Source organism: Arvicanthis niloticus, chromosome 17 (assembly GCF_011762505.2).
Source record: "Arvicanthis niloticus isolate mArvNil1 chromosome 17, mArvNil1.pat.X, whole genome shotgun sequence".
Taxonomy (NCBI): Eukaryota; Metazoa; Chordata; class Mammalia; order Rodentia; family Muridae; genus Arvicanthis; species Arvicanthis niloticus.
Genome location: NC_047674.1, coordinates 7,627,475 through 7,650,607, shown reverse-complemented (window position 1 = coordinate 7,650,607; position 23,133 = coordinate 7,627,475). Strand labels below are relative to the sequence as shown.

Below are 23,133 nucleotides of genomic sequence, written 5' to 3'. Positions count from 1 at the left end.
ATCATAATGCCATTATCAACAGGGGGTGGGTTAGGGAGGGGAAGGACCAGTTGGTAAAGGTAACAAGGAGAAGCCTGAAATACCTGAAGATGGTAAACTTCAGTGGATTTTTAAATAGTCACATAGTATAAATTATCACCATTAATAACCAAACAAGATGAAATTCTATGCCCATAGGCAGAACATGACATTTAACCGTTGTAGTGATGTGCACAATGTTTTGGTGAGTCCCTTTGATCCAGTGCTCAGTTCATGTCAGGAACTAAGCCCCATCACTTGACTTGAGATGAAACTGCAGTCAGTTACTGATGATCAAGGACACGCAGGTGGCCAGGAAATAAAGCTTTATTGTCTTACGCTGTTAAGATTTGGGGATAATTTGCAAGAAGAATAATGTAGACTGATATGAGTCACACACAACAAAAATCTGATGAGAAATTACTCAGGAAAGGAAAACTTTATTTTTAGCTGTTCAGAATCTGTCACTCAGAAATGAGTCTGAAAGCTAACTGGCCTCCTTAAATAGAACAAGTAAAATTGGCCAATTTCAAGTCAGATGATTTCTAAAAGAAACTTAGAAGAAAGTGACTTCATTGAGATGACAAAGGACATAGTCACTATCAACCATGTGGGCACTGCAGTAGGCTCCCTTCCTGAACTCTGCTCTATCCAGGAGAGCAGGCTAAGGCTAGTCTAATCACTCTGTTGTAGTTTCTTTCTAGAATTCTGTCTGCAATGTCTTTGGTCTGTGATATGAGGTCAGAGGCTTCACTCTTTCCCTGACAGTCATTTGTCCTTCATCCTTCAGCTGGAGTACGTCCTGTTGGTGCAGTGGATCCTAGTGTGGCGCCCAGTACTCACCTGGCTGGTGCCCGATCACTTCAGCTTCAGCATCTCCAATACCCTCACCTAGCCTTCACATGCACTGTACTCACACGCACAAAGCCACGCTCAGAAACACACACACAAATACAAATTTAAAACGTTCCAATGTCACAGATAAAGTTTCATTAAATTTATGTTACTGTTCACTCAATATTTATGAACTAAACTATAACTAGTTTAAATTTATTTAAAAGGGGAATATATTGCTGAAAAATTAGAAGAGAAAATGCAGTACCAATATAGAAAAAGGTTTGAGACTTCTCTACTAGAATTCATTTCCTAACAATGTATTCTGAGAAATTTCTGAATTCTACACATTGTATACTTCTGTTACATATATTTATTTGTATTCAAACGTGTAACAACTTTAGGAAGGTTTAAAATAAGCTTTCAGAACTTAGTTATTAACATAGTACCAAGATCTCTCTTTTATACAACCTGTTTTAATAGATAAAATACTTACAAACTAGAAATATATACATTCTATGCAAGCATTTTATATTAATGCTGGTATTGACTAACTTAAGTACTCGAGAACTTGATTTGAAGAATCCAGTAGACTAAAAGTCTGTTTCTCAAGAGAATTGTGGTCTTCTACCAATGCAGAGATTTTGGAATTTCTATATTCTAAGAGTTCATGATCCTTGCTTGTTATCAATAATTCATTATCGGCTATCCCAATAGTTGCATCTTCTACCAGGATATTTGCCTGGTATGTTCCAACCGGGATTTCAGGTAACCCAATGTAGTCGTGATCTGCCACTATTGAACCTTGCAAGAGATAAAGGCTGTCTGGAAGAGAGAGACCAACATTTCCTTTTAGAATTGAAGGGAATCAACTTTAAAGTTAAACATTAAGTGAGGAACAAAACTTAAAGCAATAAAAATAAGTTATCAGTATTAACTTGAAATGCTTTCTTATCACAGTGAGCACTGTAGCACACAGCTTTAATCCTAGCACTCGGGAGGCAGAGGCAAACCAATTTCCTACCCTGCACCTCCCCCAAACCCAACCCATACATTAAACATAAACATACACAAAAGCGAACAAATTATGTACACATACCCCCCCCCACAATAGTTCACACTTAAAGAATGTAGGAACACCGAATACATTGAAATAAAGTTTTCTATTTTTTTGATTGCTCTTTGGTGTACATTATCTATATAGGACAAGGGGCATGAACAGTACAGGTTAAAATTACAGAACTATAATTTTGATTTTGATGATATGCCTAATACACTTTTACAAAAGCACTTCTGTATAAATTAATAAGTCTCCTTTTAGCCAACTAAATTGCTACACTATATATTTCTAATTTCAGATGCCATCCAATTTGTACAGAATTCATAGTAGTATAATTATATCAATGGATTATAATATAAAGCCATAAACTAGATGAAGATAAAGTAGCCAAAATCTGACTCATGGGAGGCCAGAAGGCAAGTTTCAGTGAAGCAGCTAAGCTTTTATTTAGCTTGTATCTTAGCAACTTTCAAGGTCTACCTAATCTACACTTAACAGGAAACTTTCCTTCCCAGTATTTTGTTATACTTTAGCAAACTCATCAGTAACCCTCAGGAAAACAGCTTTAAAATAAGTTGTTAATAACAAAGTAACACTGTCCTTCAATATGAAGAATACAACAGACAACGTTTCTATGAGATCTGATATCCTAATCATCCCTGTATTCTCTTTCTGGATCTTCCAAACATTAACAGATTCTCTTGAAGACTTTAATAGCTTATAGAACCCTCCAATCTAAGTTTAAGAACAGAAGACCAATTGCCCATTTAGATCAGAGAACAGTGGGAATCATATCAGTTCTGGTAGCAGGTTTGAGAAAATGACCTTTCTCTAGAAGTTCATATATTTAAAAACATAAAATTTATAAACGTTAGTGTCTCTTAGAAATCCACACTATAAGTAGGCAGCATGAGTGGGCGTGTGTGGGAGTCTCTGTAAACATGACCACCAACAGACAAACACTCTGCAAGAGGCAGGAAGGAACTCTGCTCCAACATACATTAGCCGGAATGGTTCAAACGTCTGCAGTGTGATATAACAAGGCAGTTTATTTTAGTCATATTTAAGCACAAGACAACTTTGGAAAAAAAGGTTGCTGGCAATAATTAACTCAATCTCATGTGTACAACAAAACCTAAGACATGTTTACATTGAAACTCTTTAAAAAGTACATATGGCCTCTTTCATAAAGATGAGTACTATTGACTCCAAAACAACTGTTAAGATAAGAGTCTAGGGACAATTACTAAGGTAGATATAAGAGTCTGTTGGAGTCAGGATTGGTCTTGCACTAAAATAACAGACAAGTTACCTAGACTGTTGTAAAGTACAAGTGATGTCTCTCATAAGGATGGTTTCTTTATTGAGTGAGAGGCAATGCTCAAGATGTAGGGGATAAAGAAACATAAGAGTCTGGGAGAATTCAGGTGAGGCCAGGCCCTACAGATAGCAAAACATTACCAGGATATAAACTACATCCATTCCCAGCACTCTGGTTGGAAAACAGGTGTGTGAGGCATCAAAACAACCATCTAATTATTTTCAAACATTTACATTATATTCCTCTTGTGGTATATACTCTTTGCATGATAAAATAATTATAATTTGATACTATATTGATATTGCTATAATATTAATAGTATCAGTAGTGAACTGGATGGGCTCTGAAGAATACGTAGGCTATAAGAACAAAGGAAGAATTTCTCTGCATACACTGTATTACTAATAATGTGTAGCTCATGAGTTTCCTGCTATAGTACTTGTTTTATTAATGAAACTAGTAACTGTCAGAGCATAATAATAGTCTCCCAAAGAGTCCACCCATTAATCTCACCAACCTGTGAATACATTGATTTACATTGCAAAAAAGAATCTGGGTAGTCATAAAATTAAAGCTGCCAATCAATAATCTGGGCTTAAAATCAGGGAGATTATCTTAAGATATTTGGGTCGATACAAAACCACATGTCCTCAAATGCAGAAGAGGGAGACATTTGGGGCATTACTTGATTTGACAACAGAGAAAAGGAGCACATCGAGAAGTAAAGGCAGGATCTAGAAGCTAGAAAGAACAAGGAGATCCATTCTCTGCTCTTCTGCATATTCCAGAAACATGACTCTGTCAATGTCGTCATTTTTGCCTGATAATACTCACGTAGAAAGTCTAAAGTTCCTACATTTATGGTAATAAGTGAATGCTGCTTGAAGCACTAAATCTGTTGTAAATTGTTATAGCAGCAATATAAAACTTGCATAATAAAAATTATTTCATAAATGGGCTTTTAATCATGAAGGAGAGAATGAGCTGGAAACTTCTGGGTGAGGTAGACCAATATCTACCATCGACAAAGTGAACAAATTTAAAGCCAGAATGTGCTGGGTGGTACAACACCACACATCCCTTTTAAAAGAGATTATGATTACAAAGGGACAATAGTATATTTTTGAAATTCTTATCAAAATAAGTAGCTTAGAGTGCTCAACATCAAATTAGACAAAACAGCAAATAGGTCTGCTAAAAATAGCATTGACAAACACTGTTATCCTGGTACTACTGAGTGTGTTAGCAAAGTATTATATTCCAGAAGCAGATGACAGGAACTTGGCAGTGTAAGTTCACCTGTCTTAGACTGTGGTTCTAACACAGCCAAGAAATCAGCAGTAGTAAACAGTAACTGATAGATATAAACAGATATTTAAACTCCTTTTGAATATCGGATGTTTAGACTCACGTCAAATAAAAAATGTTTGATGGTTAAAGATACTGTTTTGATTAAATTCACTTTGTGGACTTTTCAAAGTCAGCTGTTCAAGTAAAGGCTTTTAGGAAAATGTATGATACTGAAGGAAAAGATGGAAAAAGCCAGGTCTGTGAATGAGCCAACACACACACACACACACACACACACACACACACACACACACAAGGATTAAGTATGACCAAAGAACTAGTTTGTAGCATGGTTGATAGGAAATTTTAAAATAAACCCACCTATCAACTTCAAATGCCTATGTTCACACTACTAATAGTAATACTACAACTGTCTTGTGTTATTAACAAGAAACATTTCCAGAACATTTAAACTTGTGTTCCCAACTTGTTTCTGAAGTACTCAGAAGGAAAATAATTTGGCTTCCTTTCTAAATGTCTTTTATAAGAGAAAAACTAAAGACTGTTGCACAAGGCCCTGGCACTGCAATATTTTATAGGCAAATCTTGTATGACTACAGGTTAACACATTAGAAGGAAACGTGTTCTGAAGATAAAGGGCTGAGAAGGAGATCTTCGTGAAATTAAAAAACTCAAAGAATCCTTTTTTGCCTACTTAGCTTGTAGACGGGAGGGTCTATAAACAGCCCTGAAGTGAGAAGACACAAAGAAATGAATGTACTGTCCTTACAAGGAGACTTAAATTACCCACATGTTCAGAGTTAGAACAATCAGATAAGTCTGTAACTAGAGCAACTGGTTCCATCACAAGAAAAGGACCAAGAGCTCTTAAGAGAAGTGATACAGAGCAGAGTAGGTAAGAGCTCAGAACTCATATACTGAAGAGCTCCAGAAGGGCTTCAAATCTCAACACAGGAATAGGGTTAAGCATAGGTCCTTCCTTATTGCTTGTTATTATATCTATTCAGTAACTTGTTAATGATATTTACAAATATTGATTGCATCACCATTAGATGTAGCTTTAATTTGAATATTTGTAGAGATATTACTGTCTAGCATATATTCCTTGTTCAAAATGAGCAAAGTATATGATATGCATGCATAAAAATGGCACAATGTATAACCTTCATTACAGAAAAGGAATAATTATAAAAAGTCTCAAATTCCTCTCATTTGTCTAACCCAGAGAAGCTCCATGAAGCAAACACATTTGGATAAAATAAAATAATCTTGCTGACGTAGAAGGCTTAATCTGAAAACCATGACAAAATGTCATCTAAGTCTACAAGGAAAAGTTAAAGTTCAGGATGCTCTCTGGCGTAGTGTGGGGACTCTAAATAATGCCATGGTGTGTTCTACAGCATTCTGAGTATTCTCTGTCCTCCTGCACTGGAACCCACGACGTATGACTTCATGAAGCAGCATTAAAAGGAAACACATTTTTAGAGTTCCCTTAGTTATCTCACAACTAGATTCTGAACAACATGCTTGTCTTTGGCGATAGTGAGCTGAGCTGCTGTTTCCCCACATAAAAATGAGGCAGCGGTTAATAGGATAGTATGCAGAACTGAAGATGGACTCGTTCCTTATTTGAAACAGGTTCATCATTATTCATAGTAGTTATGAAAAGTACAACAGAAGTAAAAACAAAAATCCTGCCTTGTTTGCTTTCATATTATATAACAATGTCAATCAATCAATCAATCTTATATGCTGGTTTCCTAATGAGAGAGAAAGAGAGAGTGGAGGAGAGTGGGTGGGGAAGTGAAGAGGATCTGAGGTAGGTAGAGAAGGGGAAAAGGTAATCAGGATATATTGTTTTTAAAAAGATACTCACAATATATTGTATAAAAAATGAGTTTGTGAAAGTATATTCTAATCAAACAGACTCCTGGAGAGAACTAAATTCTATCAAGTTTTATAAAATTTAGATGGAGAGAATTTTAACTAAAGGAAGGAAGGAAGTTTGCTTGAAAGTCTAATCTTTCTTCTTGGAAATAAAACACTAGAGAGGTAGCAGATACTTACCCTGCTCACTGGACTCTCTCACATAGGGCCTAAGGTGGGACATTTTGATTGGTCGCTTGAGTCTGGTCCCCGTGTTATCTCTGAGGACAGCACATCCGCTTTCTGTAATGTAGTCAATGACACAAGGCCCGACCCACTCAGATTGGAAGCGTCCATCTTTCCACCAGTTCTTCCTCTGTCTTAAAACCTCATGACCCACTTTCAGATGAAAGGGATTTAACTGCTTTGCTTTCTTTTTAACAACTTTGCTTTTATTTAGTTCATCCGAATTGCTGTTCTCCATCTGTAAATGCAAAGAATAATTATGACAGGCCTTAAATTTAAAGGCATACACTGCTTAGATTATGGCAATGATATTTACTGATTTGCTCCTGAAATGAAGAATGAAATCCTAATGCGTTTTAAAAATACTTTAAATTCAATATTGATATTCTGTGTAAACAGAAGGTGCAATAAAACAGGCTGAGTGATTTGGAGTAATTAGACTAGTAAAAGTACTGAGAACAAAATTCTCCAATTGCCAAAAAGGATTCTAACAGATTAGAAACCAGGTCTACTCAATTTCCCCAACTCATGACATTCCTGTAAGATTCTCAGAATTTCATAGCTTATAAGCAGACTGTTTAGGATTTGGGGAACATGCTCAGTGGTAAATGCCTGAGACACTGATGAGGACCTGGGTATGCCTTGTACACAACAGCACATGTCTGTAACCCCCGCAACTGGGGTTAAGAAAGTGCAAACAGGTGGGATTGGAGCATCCAGCTGCTCTCTGGTCAGCTGATCCAGCTGCATCAGTGAGCTCCATTTTTATCAAGGGAGAGACCTTGACTCAAAATATAAGGAAAATATTACATGTCCATTAGTAGTCTCCACACACTTGCTCACACATGAGCATGTGCATAATAAAATTTTTTTCCCTTTCTTTCTTTCTTTCTTTCTTTCGTTTTTTTTTTTTTCTTTTTTTGCTTAATGGTACATCATGGCCACATATGTGAAGACGCCCACATGCTGAGATTTTAAACATAATTTTGTAGGGCTTCACAAAGGGAACTTTCCTAGTAGATAGAGTCACCTGGCCCGCTGCTGGTGTCTTGCTCCCCAGCACTCCATCAGCTTCTCTAACCGCAGCTACAATTCTGGCAAACACACTTGGACCTTCACCCCCATCTTCAGGAGGACACTCCGACATGTAAGGATTCCGATTGAACATTTGGAAATATGGTGTGTTTTTAGTAGGCTCCTATTTTTAAGAAAAACAGAGAACTTGTAATAAAATAAAACAACCCCCCAAACCCTTTCATATCCCTGGAAGTCAGAAGTAAGCAATTAATGATCAAAAGGCACATACCGAGTGAGTCACATTGAAGGCAAAGGAAAGGGCGGGCAGATGCTCGTCCCAGTTGTTCGGGTGCTCAGCACAGTGCTTCGAGAGGAATGTTTTCATCGTGCTAGGTGTACTTTCAGCTGGATTAACACTTCCAGAAGCACGAGAAATTACAATCTCTTTTGCACCAAATAATCTATATAGTTCTACATTGATCTAAAAAATATGAAAAAGAAAACTGACTGCTTAAAGTTCACACTTTCCCTCTGGCTTAAAAATGTTTCAAGAAACCCAAATTTTGTCTTCCATTAACCATAGGCATTCAGATAAAATACATATGCATTTGGATAAAGTCCTAGAGACTGAGTCTGATCCACACATTAATTCTGTCTTACATTTTTGTCATTTCATGCCAAGACACTTTTATGATGTATTTACTAACTTCACTTTAAAGACACAAGCTTAATTAAGCTTTGGTAGTCTAAGCACCTTACCCAGTATATACACAAACAAAGAAATGGAAGGACAGAATTCAAAATGAATTCTGCGGTCATGTAACTTTTTAATTCAGACACTCTAAGTAAGTAATGTAAAACAACTATTTCCCTGCCTCGATGCTCCCAGTCTTTGTTGCTGTTGTTATTTAGTTTAACTTAGTTAACCTTCCACTGATAAGTTTCTCTGTGAAAAAAATATGATATAAATAACTCAGAATAATTAAAAAAATAAGGTTTATGAAATAAAAGTATATATGTATATATGTGTATATATATATATGTATATGCATATGTACATATATATTCATACATCTCCAACCAAACATACATTTCCCAGGCCCTCAGAGGGTAGGTGTGGTCACATGAAAGCTATGGCAGAAAATGATGTAAGTTAAAATCGCTGTACAAACTCACAAGCACTAGCTTTTCTTTGTCCCCTGTCCTTTCTTCTTAACTACAATATAAATATCATGACCTGGGCTCTGGCAGCCACACTGTCAGCACAAGACTGACAATTCCACTCCAAAGATGGGAGAACAGAAGCGTGGAGCCTGGGGCCCACTGATGCTCAGCTTTCATGCTAAGCTTCTATATCTTACGCTTCTTTTACCTGAGTACAAAATCAACTTCTATTTCAATTTTGATCTTGGGAAAGGGAAAGGAATTCTTTATTGCTTCCATCTAAGCATGACTGTTCACCCATTCTTATGTGAGAGGGCTATAAGACTCTTAAGTCACATGACCACTCTATGAGAAGCTTTGTGAAATTTAGATTTTGAATTCATAAATTTAATTAACTGTTGAATTGAAAGAATGAATGAGGAATCTACTTCTACATGCTGTTTTCCAGTTTTCTCCTACTGTACTTCACATACTACACATGACTACTGACGGACTTAGTATGCTATGATTAATCTACAACATGAGTTTTAGTTTGTATACATATTAGTATGTATACATATTTATACATACATATACATTAGTATACATAGTATCACAGCTACCTATGTAAATATAAAATATGTACATATAAAATTATTATTAATATTTTAACCTGATATAAATATGTTCAATTATTTCACTCTTGCCAACATAATTTTATATTTTTACTTTTGTTCTTAAGCTCGAAGTAAAAAATTATTTGATTCAATCATCTCATTTTAGTTTGAAGACATCAAAAGATAGGTTTACAACAAATCTAGTAGGACATATTATATACCCCCATATCTACAGCACTTTATTTCAATGTATTAGATACCTATAAAGTACAAAGCACTGTGTGCCAGACACTGAAAGAGTAACACACGCTCCCGAATGTGAGAATTTTTCCTACCTGTTCAATGAATTCGTCTCTTTGGTCCATTATTATTTTCTGAGGCGGTCCGTATAGGAAAAATATATTGATAATAGCTTTAGAAATTTCTGATGCTGAAACATCACATAAAGGCAAAATCATAACCCATTTTGTGAACAAATCTGTCATGATTATAGCATACACATGACTTCTGTTGCTTGTATGAAAAGGTCCCATCAGATCAACAGTAACTACACTCCACGGGTTTCCCACCATGGGAAGGTGCTGCTGAGGTGCTACGATAACTGTGTTTTTTGCTACTTGGCAATGCTGACAAGCATATACCTACAGAGAGGCACAGAATAAGGAAAATACACATAAATGTTAAAATAGTCACTGTAATAGAAATCAGTTTTATAAAAGCAGAATCTTAACATGCTCAACAGGTACTTTGTGTCTTACAAGTTCCTTGGCCTGAGAACAGCCCATTAAATGACACCTCTTCTTTGGAACATCTGGCAAGTATCAGTCACAGCAGCTGTGTAGCTAGTCAGTCCAAACAGCTGCAGCTAAGCGGTCCTCCCTGCTCCTCAGACTAAACAACAGTCTCAGTGGGTTCTTACTCAAGTGAAACGTAATTCTGGTTCATATGCAAATATATACTAAATCAAGATCTTAAGTAAGTTTTCTATTATTTTATCTTTAGTTGACAAAAAAATTTCTACAACAGTCACAAAATCTGGGCAATAATGACCAAAAAATCAAGTTGGGTTATATAATAAGAACTTATCTTTTTTTTTTTTTTTTTTTTTTGGTTTTTTGAGACAGGGTTTCTCTGTGTAGCCCTGGCTGTCCTGGAACTCACTCTGTAGACCAGCTAGGCTGGCCTCAAACTCAGAAATCCGCCTGCCTCTGCCTCCCAAGTGCTGGGATTAAAGGGGTGCGCCACCACCACCCAGCTATAAGAACTTATCTAAAAAAAACCAGGAAGAATACAAAAAGGAAAAATTAACCTCTAATGGGCTATCATATACTATCCCTCCTTTCTATAATGTTAAGCTACCGTGAAACTATGTAATAAATTATACATACAAATAATATTTCTTCCTACAATTTTTATTCTACAGTTTATTCATTCATCTATTTCACTAATATTTGCTAAACTGTAATTTTAATCAAAGAATATTAAAGATGCCAGAAACCTTCACATTACCTAGGGAAAACCTAGGTATCAGGAACCTTCATTTAATGTTAGCACTTCTCAACCTATGAGTTGAGAACCCCTTTGGGGTTGCATATCATATATCCTGTATATTAGATAGCTACATTATGATTCATAACAGTAACAAAATTACAGTTATAAAGTACAAAAGAAATAATTTTATGGTTGAGGTCACTACAATGTGAGAAACTAAATTTAATGGTGACAGACAGCATCAGGAAGGTTGAGAACCACTGCTAACTGACTAATTTATAGATGGTACTATTTTTATAACATTTCCAGAATTTCAGTAAGGAAAGTGTTTTCAAACCAACGTCTAAAAAAAAATGTAGAACAAAACCACAAAACTTCCTCACCATGATCAGAGTCATCTGTTTAACGGTAACAGGTAGGAAGAGAGATGGTGTAAAGACACAGAAGTAACTACGAGAAATGGCAGTGGACAGAGTCTGGACAGTCCTCATCATATGATGCCTGACCACCTCACTTCCCAGCATGGCTTTAAAATGCAGCATGGCTTTAAAAACGACATCTTTTCTCAAATTGTAACCACTTGATGGCTGTTTTACTGAATGCTGTACAGGAACGCTTAGAATGCTTACAATTCGCGTGTAAGTTCCTATTATTTAGATTTGACACCTCCCTCCCTTTCTTCCTTTCATTTGTTTTTTGTTTGTTTGTTGTATTTTTTCCCCCAGAACTTGTTCTGGAGACCATGCTGGCCTCAAACTCAGAGATCCACCCGCCTCTGCCTTCCAAGCGATAGGACTAAAGATGTGCACCACCATAGTCTGGCAGATTTGATAGTTTTCTATCTTAAGACAAAATAGGGACAAAAGCTGAGAGTTCACACTGGAACTGATTTATTACAAAGAGACTTATCTTCATTATATAAAAAGTCATTCATGATGCTGTTAAGGATATGATGGTTAGCAAAAGAATTTTAACTTCACCTGAATTTTGTCTGCAAAATGGAGCTCTAATTCTCAATAAACCTGTCAAAACGTTGTATTTTCTAATTTAATTCATACACTACTGGTTTACAGTAATTATAAAGGGAAATGCAGTTACTTTTAATCTAAATATTTTCTTAGTTCAGAAATAATCTATACTATACTTACTCCGCAGGTGAAATATACAGTACATCTTAGGCAGCACTGACCTCTAATTTATCAGAAAGGTAATAAAACATTCCTAGGCACTGTGTGGAAGCCATACCCACTGCTTGACATCATTGGTCACGGATGTCCAGTAGTATCCAGATTCCACTAGAGTGAGGGTTCTGGATATGCCATGATGGACACCAGGGCCATTCTCATGGCACTCTCTCAGCACTTTCTTCTTCTCCTCTTCTGAAACGACTACCAAACGATTTTGTTTTCTGTCTTTCCCCACATAAAACAGCTTTTTTTCTAAAATGAATGACATAAAAAAAAAATATAAATTTCAGAGCTCCATAGTGTTAAGATGATTATAGCCTTAACTTAAACCTATGAAGATTTTAATTTTATTTTCATAAAATCTTTCCTTAAAACAGAATATTTACTTTCAATAATATTTCCATGCATTCAGAAGGACCATTACCTGCTATAATCCTGTAGGTATCAACAGAAACGGAGTGAGCTTGCTCACCAAATCATGTGCTAACTATGAGAATATGACACGCCCTTTTTATGGAAGTACTCAAATTAGGGAAATACTTGGGGAAGCTGAAGCTATTAAAATGGCTTAGGTTATACAGGGAGTTCTGTATTGATGAGATGCTTCTCGGTACTAACTTTTCTATAAAACTCATTATAGCTGCTTTTTGGTTTGGTTTGGTTTTTGTAAGCAACACCCTTCCTTTCCTTGTTCTGATTTGAATAGAGATAGGATGTCACAGTGGGAGGAACACAATTCTCAGTTCTCTTTTCTTCTGAAAATACCTAAGTGGAGGAGCAAGCAGGGGACAGGGAGAACCATTATTTCTCCAGCTCACGTGGGGTAACATCACAACACATCAAGATACTAAGGTGATCAATAAACAGAAACCCTATTTTACTCAACACATCTCCAGGGCCTACGATATGACTGGCACACCACAGAATTTCAATAAGCATTTTTGACATGAATGAATGCACTTCCACTTTAGTGTAAGAGGTCTGCCTATTGTTAATAGGAGTTACTAACAGAAATCTGTATAGGGATGTATAAACAGGAATTTATTTATGACCTTAGAGTTTACCACCTTGTATTCTGTCCTGATTTAGAGAAAGCCTAATACTGTATCTCCAGGCAAAACCTCCATTAGTAGCACTAACATTAATTTAGTATGTGTTGCTGGTGCCTTTTGCTTATCTCATGCTGTTTGCTTTCCCATTGAAGCAGCCAAAAAGGAGGCAAAGCTGTCAAAGCTTTCATAATTGCCCTACTGCCTGTCAAATATTTAATGTATTGACGGAGAATCAAGGCAAGAAAACAAGTGTGATCCTGAGAATAAGTGAACGCACAGAGTGAGGGGAGGGGAGTGGGCAAGCCCAGCTATGGACAGTTATATTCTTCCAGCCTTTTATTTTAGTAAGCAAACTAGTTAGCTCGGTTAATGTCGCCTTACTAAGCATACAATAATTTTCTCAGCCCTCTGGCATTAGTGTCTGAAGGAGCATCATGTAAGAACCATTAGGTGGCAAAAGAGAGAGAAATTAAGCTATGTGATTTTTCATGATTATTCCTTTTGATTTATAATTTTAACAGGTCATTTTCTTTTCATTTTTAGATTTTTTTTATTTTAAATTGTGTGTGTGTGTGTGTGTGTGTGTGTGTGTAGTTAAGTGCTAATATGTACTAAGACTAGAAGCTGGAGTTAGAGGGGCTTTGAGCTGCCCAGCAAGGGCACTGGAAATTGGACTTGATCAGTACACGTTCTTAGCTGCTGAGCCATCTCTCTAGTCCCTTAATGTCTTCTTCATGTTTACCAGCCTTCAGTTAGCTTTACTGTGAGTTTTACTTTACTTTTGAGTATAATCTTCCATGTAACTGAATACCACTTAGCAATAACCGAGTTACTAGAGAATTTCCAAGGCTCCTACAACACATGGAGAAGAACTGTAATGTGAAGATTCAATCAGACACTGATCTCACCTTTGAAGACAAATTTCTTAGCTGCTCGTCTGATGCCACTTCTCTCACTTGACAGTGTAGTTGGGTGATACTCCCCAGTGCGCTTATAGTACGCGATCTGTTTAAGATGAAGGTCACCATTTTTCCCACTACGGACCATCGCAAACCTAGGGAAGATTATTTAAAGACATTACTCAAATGACAAGCTAATTCTGTTCCTATTTCCGTTCAGGCCTCTGTCACATTTCTGCTTATGCATGAATTGAGCATTCCCAGAATATTATCTGTGAGGGAGATAATTGTAGAACAGAACAGGGACAAGTGATGTCTACAAACTAAAGTACTTGAATGCTACTTTTGAGATCTATCATGACAGATTATCTTGTCTCCTTCATGTGATATAAGAAATGCTAAAAAAAAAAAAAAAAAAAAAAAAAAAAAAAACTATAATACTGGGTAAGAGAAGGAAGTGAGTGAGTATACTTCATAAGTTGGCTTGGAGTCTTTTGTTGGCATCAAAAGAAATGTCATTCACAGAGACTGACTTTTGGTATGTACTATTTAAGGAGGGAAAATGAAACAGTGTCCCTTTCCATTATGGACTATCATTAATATGGGGACCTTTTCAAAGTAAAAACAGATTTTTTTCTCACATTGTCAATGGCAAGAATAACAATATGGTAGTTATCTGATTAGCTATCAATTTAATCATCCATATTGATTTCTGGTCCTTCTTTCATGGTTGCCATGCTCTAGGAGAGCTGTATTTGTAGTTTTCCAGTAGGAATTGTACAGCATAAGTCAATGGCAAGGAGAGTTGGAATGCAGAACAGGTCAGGGTATTTTCTCTGTGCTACTAATTCTCGGCTCATATGCTCTTGCACGTGCTTTCTCTCCGCAACAGTGAAATCAGGAGCATCAGTACAGTAATTCCTTCAAAATCCCAAGAATGCATTTTCTGCTTTTTGCTGGAACCCTGATACTCTTGAGACTTGTCATCCTCCTTCCTTAGCCCTAAGTCCTAGAAATGGAGGCATGCATTGCCATACCTTGAGTAGCCTACTTTCAACTAGAGCTATTAGCCCTGTATAGAAGAGGGCTATACTTCAAGCAAATGAAACATGTAGCTATCATGGTTTCTCTAAAAGGATGAACCATGGCAGGGCATATAGCTTAGCAGGACAGTACTTCACTAGGATATATAAAGCCCTGGTTTTAAACCTCAACTGCACACATGCACAGTATATCCATATACAGGAAGAGGGGCAGAGAGATAGACCACCCTCACCCCCAACACACACACATACACACACACACACAACACACACACACACACACACACACACACACACACACACACACACACAGACACACACACACACACGATTATCTGGCACATGCCAGACACAAATTGGAGATACAATGATAACCAACAAAAACACATAGGCCCCTGACCCTTGTGAAGTTTACATTGTAGTTGGGTTAGAGATGATTTTGAAAGCTAAACTCAAGCTGTTTTATTCATAGTAGTTAAAAACTGGAAGCGACCTAAGTGCCCAGTGACAAATAAATATAAAAAATATGGCATATACACATAATGAAATATTATTCGGCCTTTAAAACGAGCTAATTCTAACACATGCAAGAACATGAACATATCTTGAGAACATTATGCTAAGTAAATTTTTTTTTTAAAAAGGCAAAAGTTGTCAAATTCATATTAAATTAGAATGGTGGTTTCTAGGAACTGAGGCTAGGGTGGTTGATAGAAAAATTACTATCTAATAGTCCTTGGCAGAGCCGTTAAGAGCCTAAACCAGGACTCTGGAGCTTTTCCCTGAGGCCCTGATGTGGGGAGGAACAGTTCCTTCTCTAAAACCTGGAACATGCTTGGGGTCAGGACCTAGGGAGCTATAGCTTTAGGTCTGGAGAATCTAGCTCTTGCCACTGACAGGAGGTATGGACAGGAGTGCCAAGGCCGCTGTGGACTCAGTCTGTGGTACTCTTGAGATGCTCAGTGTTCCCTTTGTGCAACATTACTTGATTAGCAACACAGTGCCTTCCACTGACATGGTCCCATTTCTTCCCCCAGACTTCTTTTTAAGATGCTGTACTTTTTTTTTTTTTTTTTTTTTTTTTTTTTGGTTTTTCGAGACAGGGTTTCTCTGTGTAGCCCTGGCTGTCCTGGAACTCAGAAATCCGCCTGCCTCTGCCTCCTAAGTGCTGGGATTAAAGGTGTGTGCCACCACTGCCCGGCGTGCTGTGCTTCTTAATAAACTTGCTTGGCAGAAGCCATCAGCTTTGGCAAGGATCCTGATCCTGGCTTTACTATATTCTTTATCTTCTCATGTTCTGGTCATACCCTTTAAGACCCGGTCACTGAAGAACTACCTATTGGATAAGTACTTTACTACAATCTAAACCATTATTATTATTATTACAGTAGCTTGTAAGGTAGTAGGATTCTGTATGAAATGCTCACTCACACTTAGTTCCTGTCAGCCCCATGGCTCACTCACTCACTCCTCTCTCTCCTCTCCCTACTCTTCTTATACCTTCACACTCTCTGTATTCTCTTTTCAACTAGTCTCCATCACCTCCCTTAGAACCTCCTGTCCCCAGCCATGGACACTTTTCTCCCTTCCTAGCTAGTACTCATAACTGTCCCTAAATTAACGAATTTATGTCTTAAAATTAGAGCTAAGAAGCAAGCGTCTACACATAGGAGAACATGTAGTATCTGTTCTACACATAGGAGAACACGTAGTATCTGTTCTACACATAGGAGAACACGCAGTATCTGTTCTACACATAGGAGAACACGCAGTATCTGTTCTACACATAGGAGAACACGTAGTATCTGTTCTACACATAGGAGAACACGTAGTATCTGTTCTACACATAGGAGAACATGTAGTATCTGCTGTTTTCAGCCTGAGCACTAACTTACGTAGCACAGTATCTCTCAGTTCCATTCCTTTTGGTTTGCTTTTGAGATTTTCATAATTTCATTTTTCTCTGTGGCTGAATAAAAGTCCATGGCATGTGTGCTCTACGCTTTCCTTACCCACACACTCTATGATGGACATCAGTACTGATCAGTTTCCTTGAGAATGTGAACAGAACAAAGATATGCTTCCCGTGTCTCTGTGAAAAGACTCAGATGCCCTGGGACATGCCCAGAAGCCGGAGAGATGGATCTAGTTTTAGTTGTGAGGACCCGCGCTTACTTCCGTAGTGCTGCACCAGCGTACACCCCACCAGAACTGAGTACGAGCACCCTTTCTCCCACATTTGCCGAGCTTTTGTTGTCATTTGACCTCTTGTGACCTTAATGGTCTAAGATGGAAATTCAAATTTGTTTTAATCTGCATTTACTTAGTGAATAGAGATATTCAACCATTTTAAAACATAGTTTTGATTACTTGTATTTCTCTTTTGAAAAATTTCCTCTCAGTCTTTTACCCATTTATAAAATTGGATTCTTTACTTTTTCCTTAGTATTTAATCCTCTAGCAGTTGTACACTTGGTAGTGATTTTTCCCTATCACGCAGGCTATCTTTTCACTCATCTGTTTCCTTCAATGTGCAGAAGCTTTTCAATTGTGTGAGGTGTCCACATTAGCTACTGTGTCACTGTTACTCTAGAATGAACGGGAAAGGCACCTAAGGAAGAATGGTTTATTCTGGGTCACAGTTGGACAGCCCAGTGTCCCATGACAGGGAAGTGAATCAGCTCTTGTGAGGCAGTGGGGCACACGCATTCCCCTAAAAGCTGAGCACCATGAACTTTAGGGCAGGAATGCCAGTTACAATAGATCTTCCCACCTCAACTAATTTCAAATATCTACCCAAAGGTAGATATTTGTTTCCCAGGTAATTCCAGATCCTGTCAAATTGACAATATTAACTATTCCAGCATCATTTCTGATGCTGCCCTTCCTTCCAGAGAGTCCTCAATGCCTGGATATTTTCCCTTAGTTTTTTTTTTTCTCTAGCAGTTTCAGAGTTTCAGGTCTCATGCTAGTCTTTGAGACATCTGAAGTTAATTTTGTACAAGGTAAGAGATAAGGCTCTAGGTTTTGCCCTTCTACAGGTAGAGTTCCACTTTTCCATGCCCCATTTGTAAAGGAGGCTGTCTTTACTACAGGAATTTGTGGCATATCTGTCAAAAGTCATTTAACTCTAGCTGCATAGGTTCAACTCTGGAACTTGTGTCAGTACCATGTTGGTATTGTTTCTACAGTTCTATAGCGTAAAATCAGATATGGTGATATCTTCCACCTTTTTTGTCTTTGCTCAGGGCTGACTTGGCCACTTTAAGGGCTTTTGTGTTTCCAAATGATTTTTTTAATATGTTGTGAATATCGGCATTGGATTGCACTGCTTTTGTAAGATAGTCATTTCATAACACAAATTCTTGTTATCTAGGAGCATACACAGGAGTCTTCTTCCAGGCTGGTCCTCTTGTTTGCTTCTTTAGTTTTGTTTTTGAGGCAGGGTCTCACTGTGTCACCCTGCCCAGTCTTGAACTCCCTATGTAGATCACACAAGCCTTGAACTCACAGATATCTGCCTGCCTCTGCCTCCCAGCCACCCCAGCCTTACTTTCCGGCATGTGTTACAGATCTCCTTGACCTTGTTGCTGAAGTTAACTGCAAGTTGTGATGTAAACAGCTGTGAACGAGCCCCTATCCTTGCTCCTGTCCCTACCACATTTGCTAATCCTCTCTGGAAAGGTTATGGATTCTTGTACTTTTGATCCTGTCAGTTGCTCCAAATGCTTTAATCAATTCTAAGAGTTTTTTGATTTGCAAACAAAGATACTTTGACCTCTTCCTTTCCTATTTGTATCTCTTATTTGCTTACCTTATGCTCAAGGAAACAAAGGGATTTGGCTTTCATGAAGGGTATAATCCCCAAAAGTTAGTTCTAACAACAGAGAGGAAGAGAACAAGGGTAGAGGACTGAAGGCATGATGTGCTTTAGAAGACAGGGCAACATTTAACACAAACACATAAATAAGGCAAGCATAAAAATCAAGTAACTTCATTAACATTCCAAATCCCCTCAAACTGATCTAACACAATCCCAATTTGTGGAGAATTGGCAGGTTATTCAATTATCTAGTTTTATTCTCTGTTAGGATGGGAGTGACTTACAGTTCTTTATATTCTAGACAGAGTTTTCATAGACATTTCAGAAAGAAATGATTTATTTCCATTTTTAGCCCATCTTTTATAAAACCAGTAAGTTAATTCTAAATTGATATGTAAAATCCAAAATACTTAGAAGAGTTAAAATGACTATGAAAAAAATGATATATGTAAAAAACAATTCATGTTTTAAGGCTGTGTGACTTGTAAAATGGCAACAGTTGGTCCATGGAACAGAACAATGGGTAGAACCAATCACTCAGATATGGTTAAATGACTTTCAACTAGGATACCAAAGAAATGATAGTTCTCAAGAAATACTGGAACAATTAAACACCCATATATCATATATGTAAAAAAAAAAAAGAACTATAACTTATATCTCACAGTACATGTAAAAGTTAGCTGGTAATGGGCCACAGACCCATACTTAAGAACTATAATGACAATATTTCCAGAAGAGAAAATGAATGAATGAATGAATGAATGAATAAATAAATAAATAAATAGCTTCCCAGCTTATGTTATACTAAGGAACAAATATAAGGCATCATTGCTGCCTTAAGTTTTAAAAAAGACACTACTAAGAAAAAACACACACTTGAGGGAATAGTTATAGTACCTATCTATGACAAAGAATTGATGAAGACTTCTGAAAGCTTAAAAAGAAAGTGAACAACCTAACTTTAAACATGGCACAAGATCTGAAGCAAGAATCTGAGAAGGGGCTATCATTAATAAGCATGTGAGAAGCGTTCAACATTATTAGACAATGCAAAAATGTCAAGTGTGGCCATAAAAGCCTGAGTACACAAACACAGCCAACAAACCTGAGAGTGCTACATGTTACCCAAGGAGCTGCACACTGAGGCTGGGAATACAGACACACATGTGGATGGGATGTTTGCAGGGCATGGAACCGGAAGTAAGAATTTCACCTGTGTGACATTTACCTAGGTCTTAATGACCATGTTTGGAAAAAGAACATAATAATTGTCCCTCCTTTTCTAAAAAACAAAAAGATAAAATAATGCATTTTTAAAAGTCTTTTACAAATGGTAAAATGATATAAATCATTGTTTTACTTATATATTTTCATTCAGGTTGTTTAAAGTAATGGAACCTTCTTTCTCAAAATCTATAGAAAGATATTATAAAATATTTCATTCACGTAATTAATATTTTAGAACATTATCTGTTTTACTGTTAATGGTAAAGTTCAGAAGACCTTGTAAGAGATGTTACTTGCTTTTTTTCTGTCCTGTTTATCTGTAGCCAAGGCTGTCCTGGATCTAGGTAGACAGGGCTGGCTTCACACTCATGGTGATCTCCCGCCTCAGCCTCCCAGTTGTATAGACTTTATAATGACGTTTATTGCTGTTTAATGTAGTTCATCAACTGCTGCTTTTGAAGGTAGAAACAGATGAAAACGAGAAATGGTAACTGCATAAAATGGGAAAAAAAATCACAAATATAAAAATATTTTGGGGATTTAAAAATATTAAGTTCTCAAGAATTTAGGAATTAAAAAATGTATTAAAGACGGCTGATCACAACTTCCTCAGAACTTCTAGTTTAGGAATTAGAAAAGGTATTGAAAATGGATCATCACACCTTCTAAGTGTTGCAATTTCATCAGGATATCTGATGAGGTTTTTACAGCATGTTCCTTGTACAATGTTAAAAACATGTTCCTTGTACAACGTTAAAAACAACAAATATTTTTACCGATACATATTGCTTAACTTCTATAATTTTATCTTGTGTATCCAATAAAATTAAAACGATTAACTATTCCTTTAAATAAGGATTTTTTTTTAGCATGAAGCTACCATTAAAGCCAATGAAAGGTCACAGTAAGTTTGTATTCCAACTTAAAAACATAAAAGTTGTAATATTTTAATAAACAGTAATTTGAGATTAGGATTCTGACTTTTGAATTATTCTGCTTTAATTTCTGAAAACTGAACCTGTACAATTTACATATTAACTGAGGAAGTTGGGAGACAACTGAGGGGGCAATACTCCGGACCAAATATCCTGCCTCGCTTAAGCGAAGAAATCTTTTTATTTTCATATGCATACAGATAAAGCCGCGCACACAGGACAAATTCATGTCCATTTTGAAAATTCTCTACCAAGGTTCGAACTGTCCCCGAAGAGAGAATTCAAGGGGATTTTTAAAAGTGTATTTCCTTTGAGAGCTTTAAGAGTCACCCCTTGAGCTCGTTCCTTTACTCTGGCGTACGTGTTCACATTGAACGGTGACTACGATGCAGGACGAGACTCCTCCAGCTTCGGACAAGCGCCACACTGGACTTTTGAATGCAGTTTAGCATTCGCCGCCGCCGGCCAGGGAGAGCTCTGAAGCCTTTTGACACCTCGTTAACTGACCCCTGAGGCTAGGTCCAGCTAATCCTTGCTTAAGCAGGAAAAAGACCGTTGACGTCTCAATTACACCGAGTGGCCACCTCCCTGAGACCAACAAGCCTCGCCTCTTTGCAGCCACCATCGGCGGCGCTGTGAAGTTCAAGGCCCTCCCGTCCCAACGGCGCCTGCGCGAAACCTCCACTAGTCAAACCCGTCCTTAGAGCAGTCGAAGGGGACCGTTTTAAAGTTACTGGAAGGTTACGTCTCAGTTTAAAAAAAAAAAGAAGAAAAGAAAAAGAAAAATAGGTATGACAGAACGCACCAGAACGACCACTCACCGAAGTGGTCCTAAATGCAAACGGCAGGTTTTAACTCTCCTCTCGCGATTTATCTGGTGCTGCCGGAAGCGGAACTACCGGGGTCGGAGTTCGGGTGGGCGCTGTGGAACAGGAAGGCTCTAGCGGATCGTTGGTCCGCCGGAAACTGTTCTGGCCGGTGCAGTTTCCGTGTGAGACCTGTGGAGGGCGGGCAGGGAAGAGGCGTGTCCGAGGCTCCTGAGGTGTACCAGTGCCAGCCGTTCCGCTGCTGCTGGAGAGCGAAGATTCAGGTCCACGCCTCCAAGAGCCGCCTGAGCAAGAACATCCTACTCTTGGCCCCGCAATTAAAGGGGAGGAACCGAAACCTGGGTGGGCTCAAGCATCTTCCACAGATCGCTTGATGACCGCAGCCGTGGCAGGTGAGGACCGGGACATCCGATATCTACCGGAGCCGGAGGCTCACCGCCGCCTCCAGGTGTTTGCTTTGTCTCGGCTCCACTCTGCCGAGCTTAGACACGTGCTCTTGCAAGAGCCACGAACAGTCGCGAACGGCAGTGTGGTTTTGGACGAGTGACAGTACAAGCGGAGGGTCCTTTTTAGGCTTGATCTCTTCTCCACTTCCCGCGTCGCTTCCTCTTTTCATTTCTAGAGTTTGAAAAGCCCCTAATTGCAGTCCAGCTAGTAGGGAGGCACCCAAGTTCTCTTTGTATTTGGATCTCCTTCCACCGAGGTGTCCAGCGTTGTTTGGGTTCTTCGCTGGGGAGAAGTGTCTGTTTCATTCCCTATTCTTCGCTGTTTGTCTTTGCTTTCCACACCCACTTCCAAAGAACAAAGCACAGTGAGTGCTGCAGCCTTGCACGGTATACGAGGTTGCAGGTCAGTGCCGCACCCGCCGCTCCTTATCAATTAGATAACTTTGCGTCCTCCCATGTTGGTAATGACCTTTGGATCTCATCCTCGAGGTTTTGGGCAACTTGCTGAGAGTTACCATTCTTAGAGTTTCGTGGTAATGGTCGTTTGCCTTTCTGCGTCCTGGAAGACCTGAAAGACTTAGTTGTGGAGATAGGAAGCATGGCTGACTTCAGCATTAGCGTCTTAGCCTACACCAGGGCAGGATTTTGTTTCGCTATTACGGTTTTTTTTTTTTCTTCTTTTTAAATAAACTGAAATCTGTGGTTTTAGAGCAATAATATAACGATGTCTGCTATTAATGTGTAACTGCACCACATGCGTTGCACAT

The 23,133-nt window shown here is 38.1% G+C and overlaps 2 protein-coding genes across 13 annotated transcripts in view; one reads left to right on the top strand and one right to left on the bottom strand.

Moving 5' to 3' along the window:
* Positions 1 to 327: 327 nt before the first annotated feature.
* Gin1 (gypsy retrotransposon integrase 1) lies at positions 328 to 22,051 on the bottom strand. 6 transcript variants are annotated; one of them, XM_076914689.1, is made up of 9 exons: positions 21,915 to 22,051; positions 20,456 to 20,649; positions 14,072 to 14,217; positions 12,170 to 12,363; positions 9,769 to 10,074; positions 7,963 to 8,154; positions 7,687 to 7,854; positions 6,612 to 6,894; positions 328 to 1,677 (listed from the first exon to the last, which is right to left on the bottom strand). In XM_076914689.1, the coding sequence occupies exons 3-9, from the start codon at positions 14,208 to 14,210 to the stop codon at positions 1,403 to 1,405; spliced, it is 1,557 nt and encodes a 518-aa protein (XP_076770804.1). In that variant the 5' UTR covers positions 14,211 to 14,217; positions 20,456 to 20,649; positions 21,915 to 22,051; the 3' UTR covers positions 328 to 1,402. The 6 variants fall into 6 exon arrangements, with proteins under 6 accessions (XP_076770804.1, XP_076770805.1, XP_034377154.1 ...); XM_076914690.1 differs by having other exon boundaries at positions 21,899 to 22,015; XM_034521263.2 differs by lacking the exon at positions 20,456 to 20,649 and having other exon boundaries at positions 1,203 to 1,677; positions 21,915 to 22,047.
* The window catches only part of Ppip5k2 (diphosphoinositol pentakisphosphate kinase 2), a 61,236-nt gene continuing 60,102 nt past the window's right edge, over positions 22,000 to 23,133 (top strand). Inside the window, exon 1 of one of the 7 annotated variants that reach the window (XM_034521261.2) lies at positions 22,000 to 22,312. The gene's annotated coding sequence lies outside the window, so the exon portion shown is untranslated. The remainder of the gene's footprint in view (positions 22,313 to 23,133) is intronic. The other 6 variants (XM_034521258.2, XM_034521260.2, XM_034521262.2 and 3 more) reach the window with 6 other exon arrangements.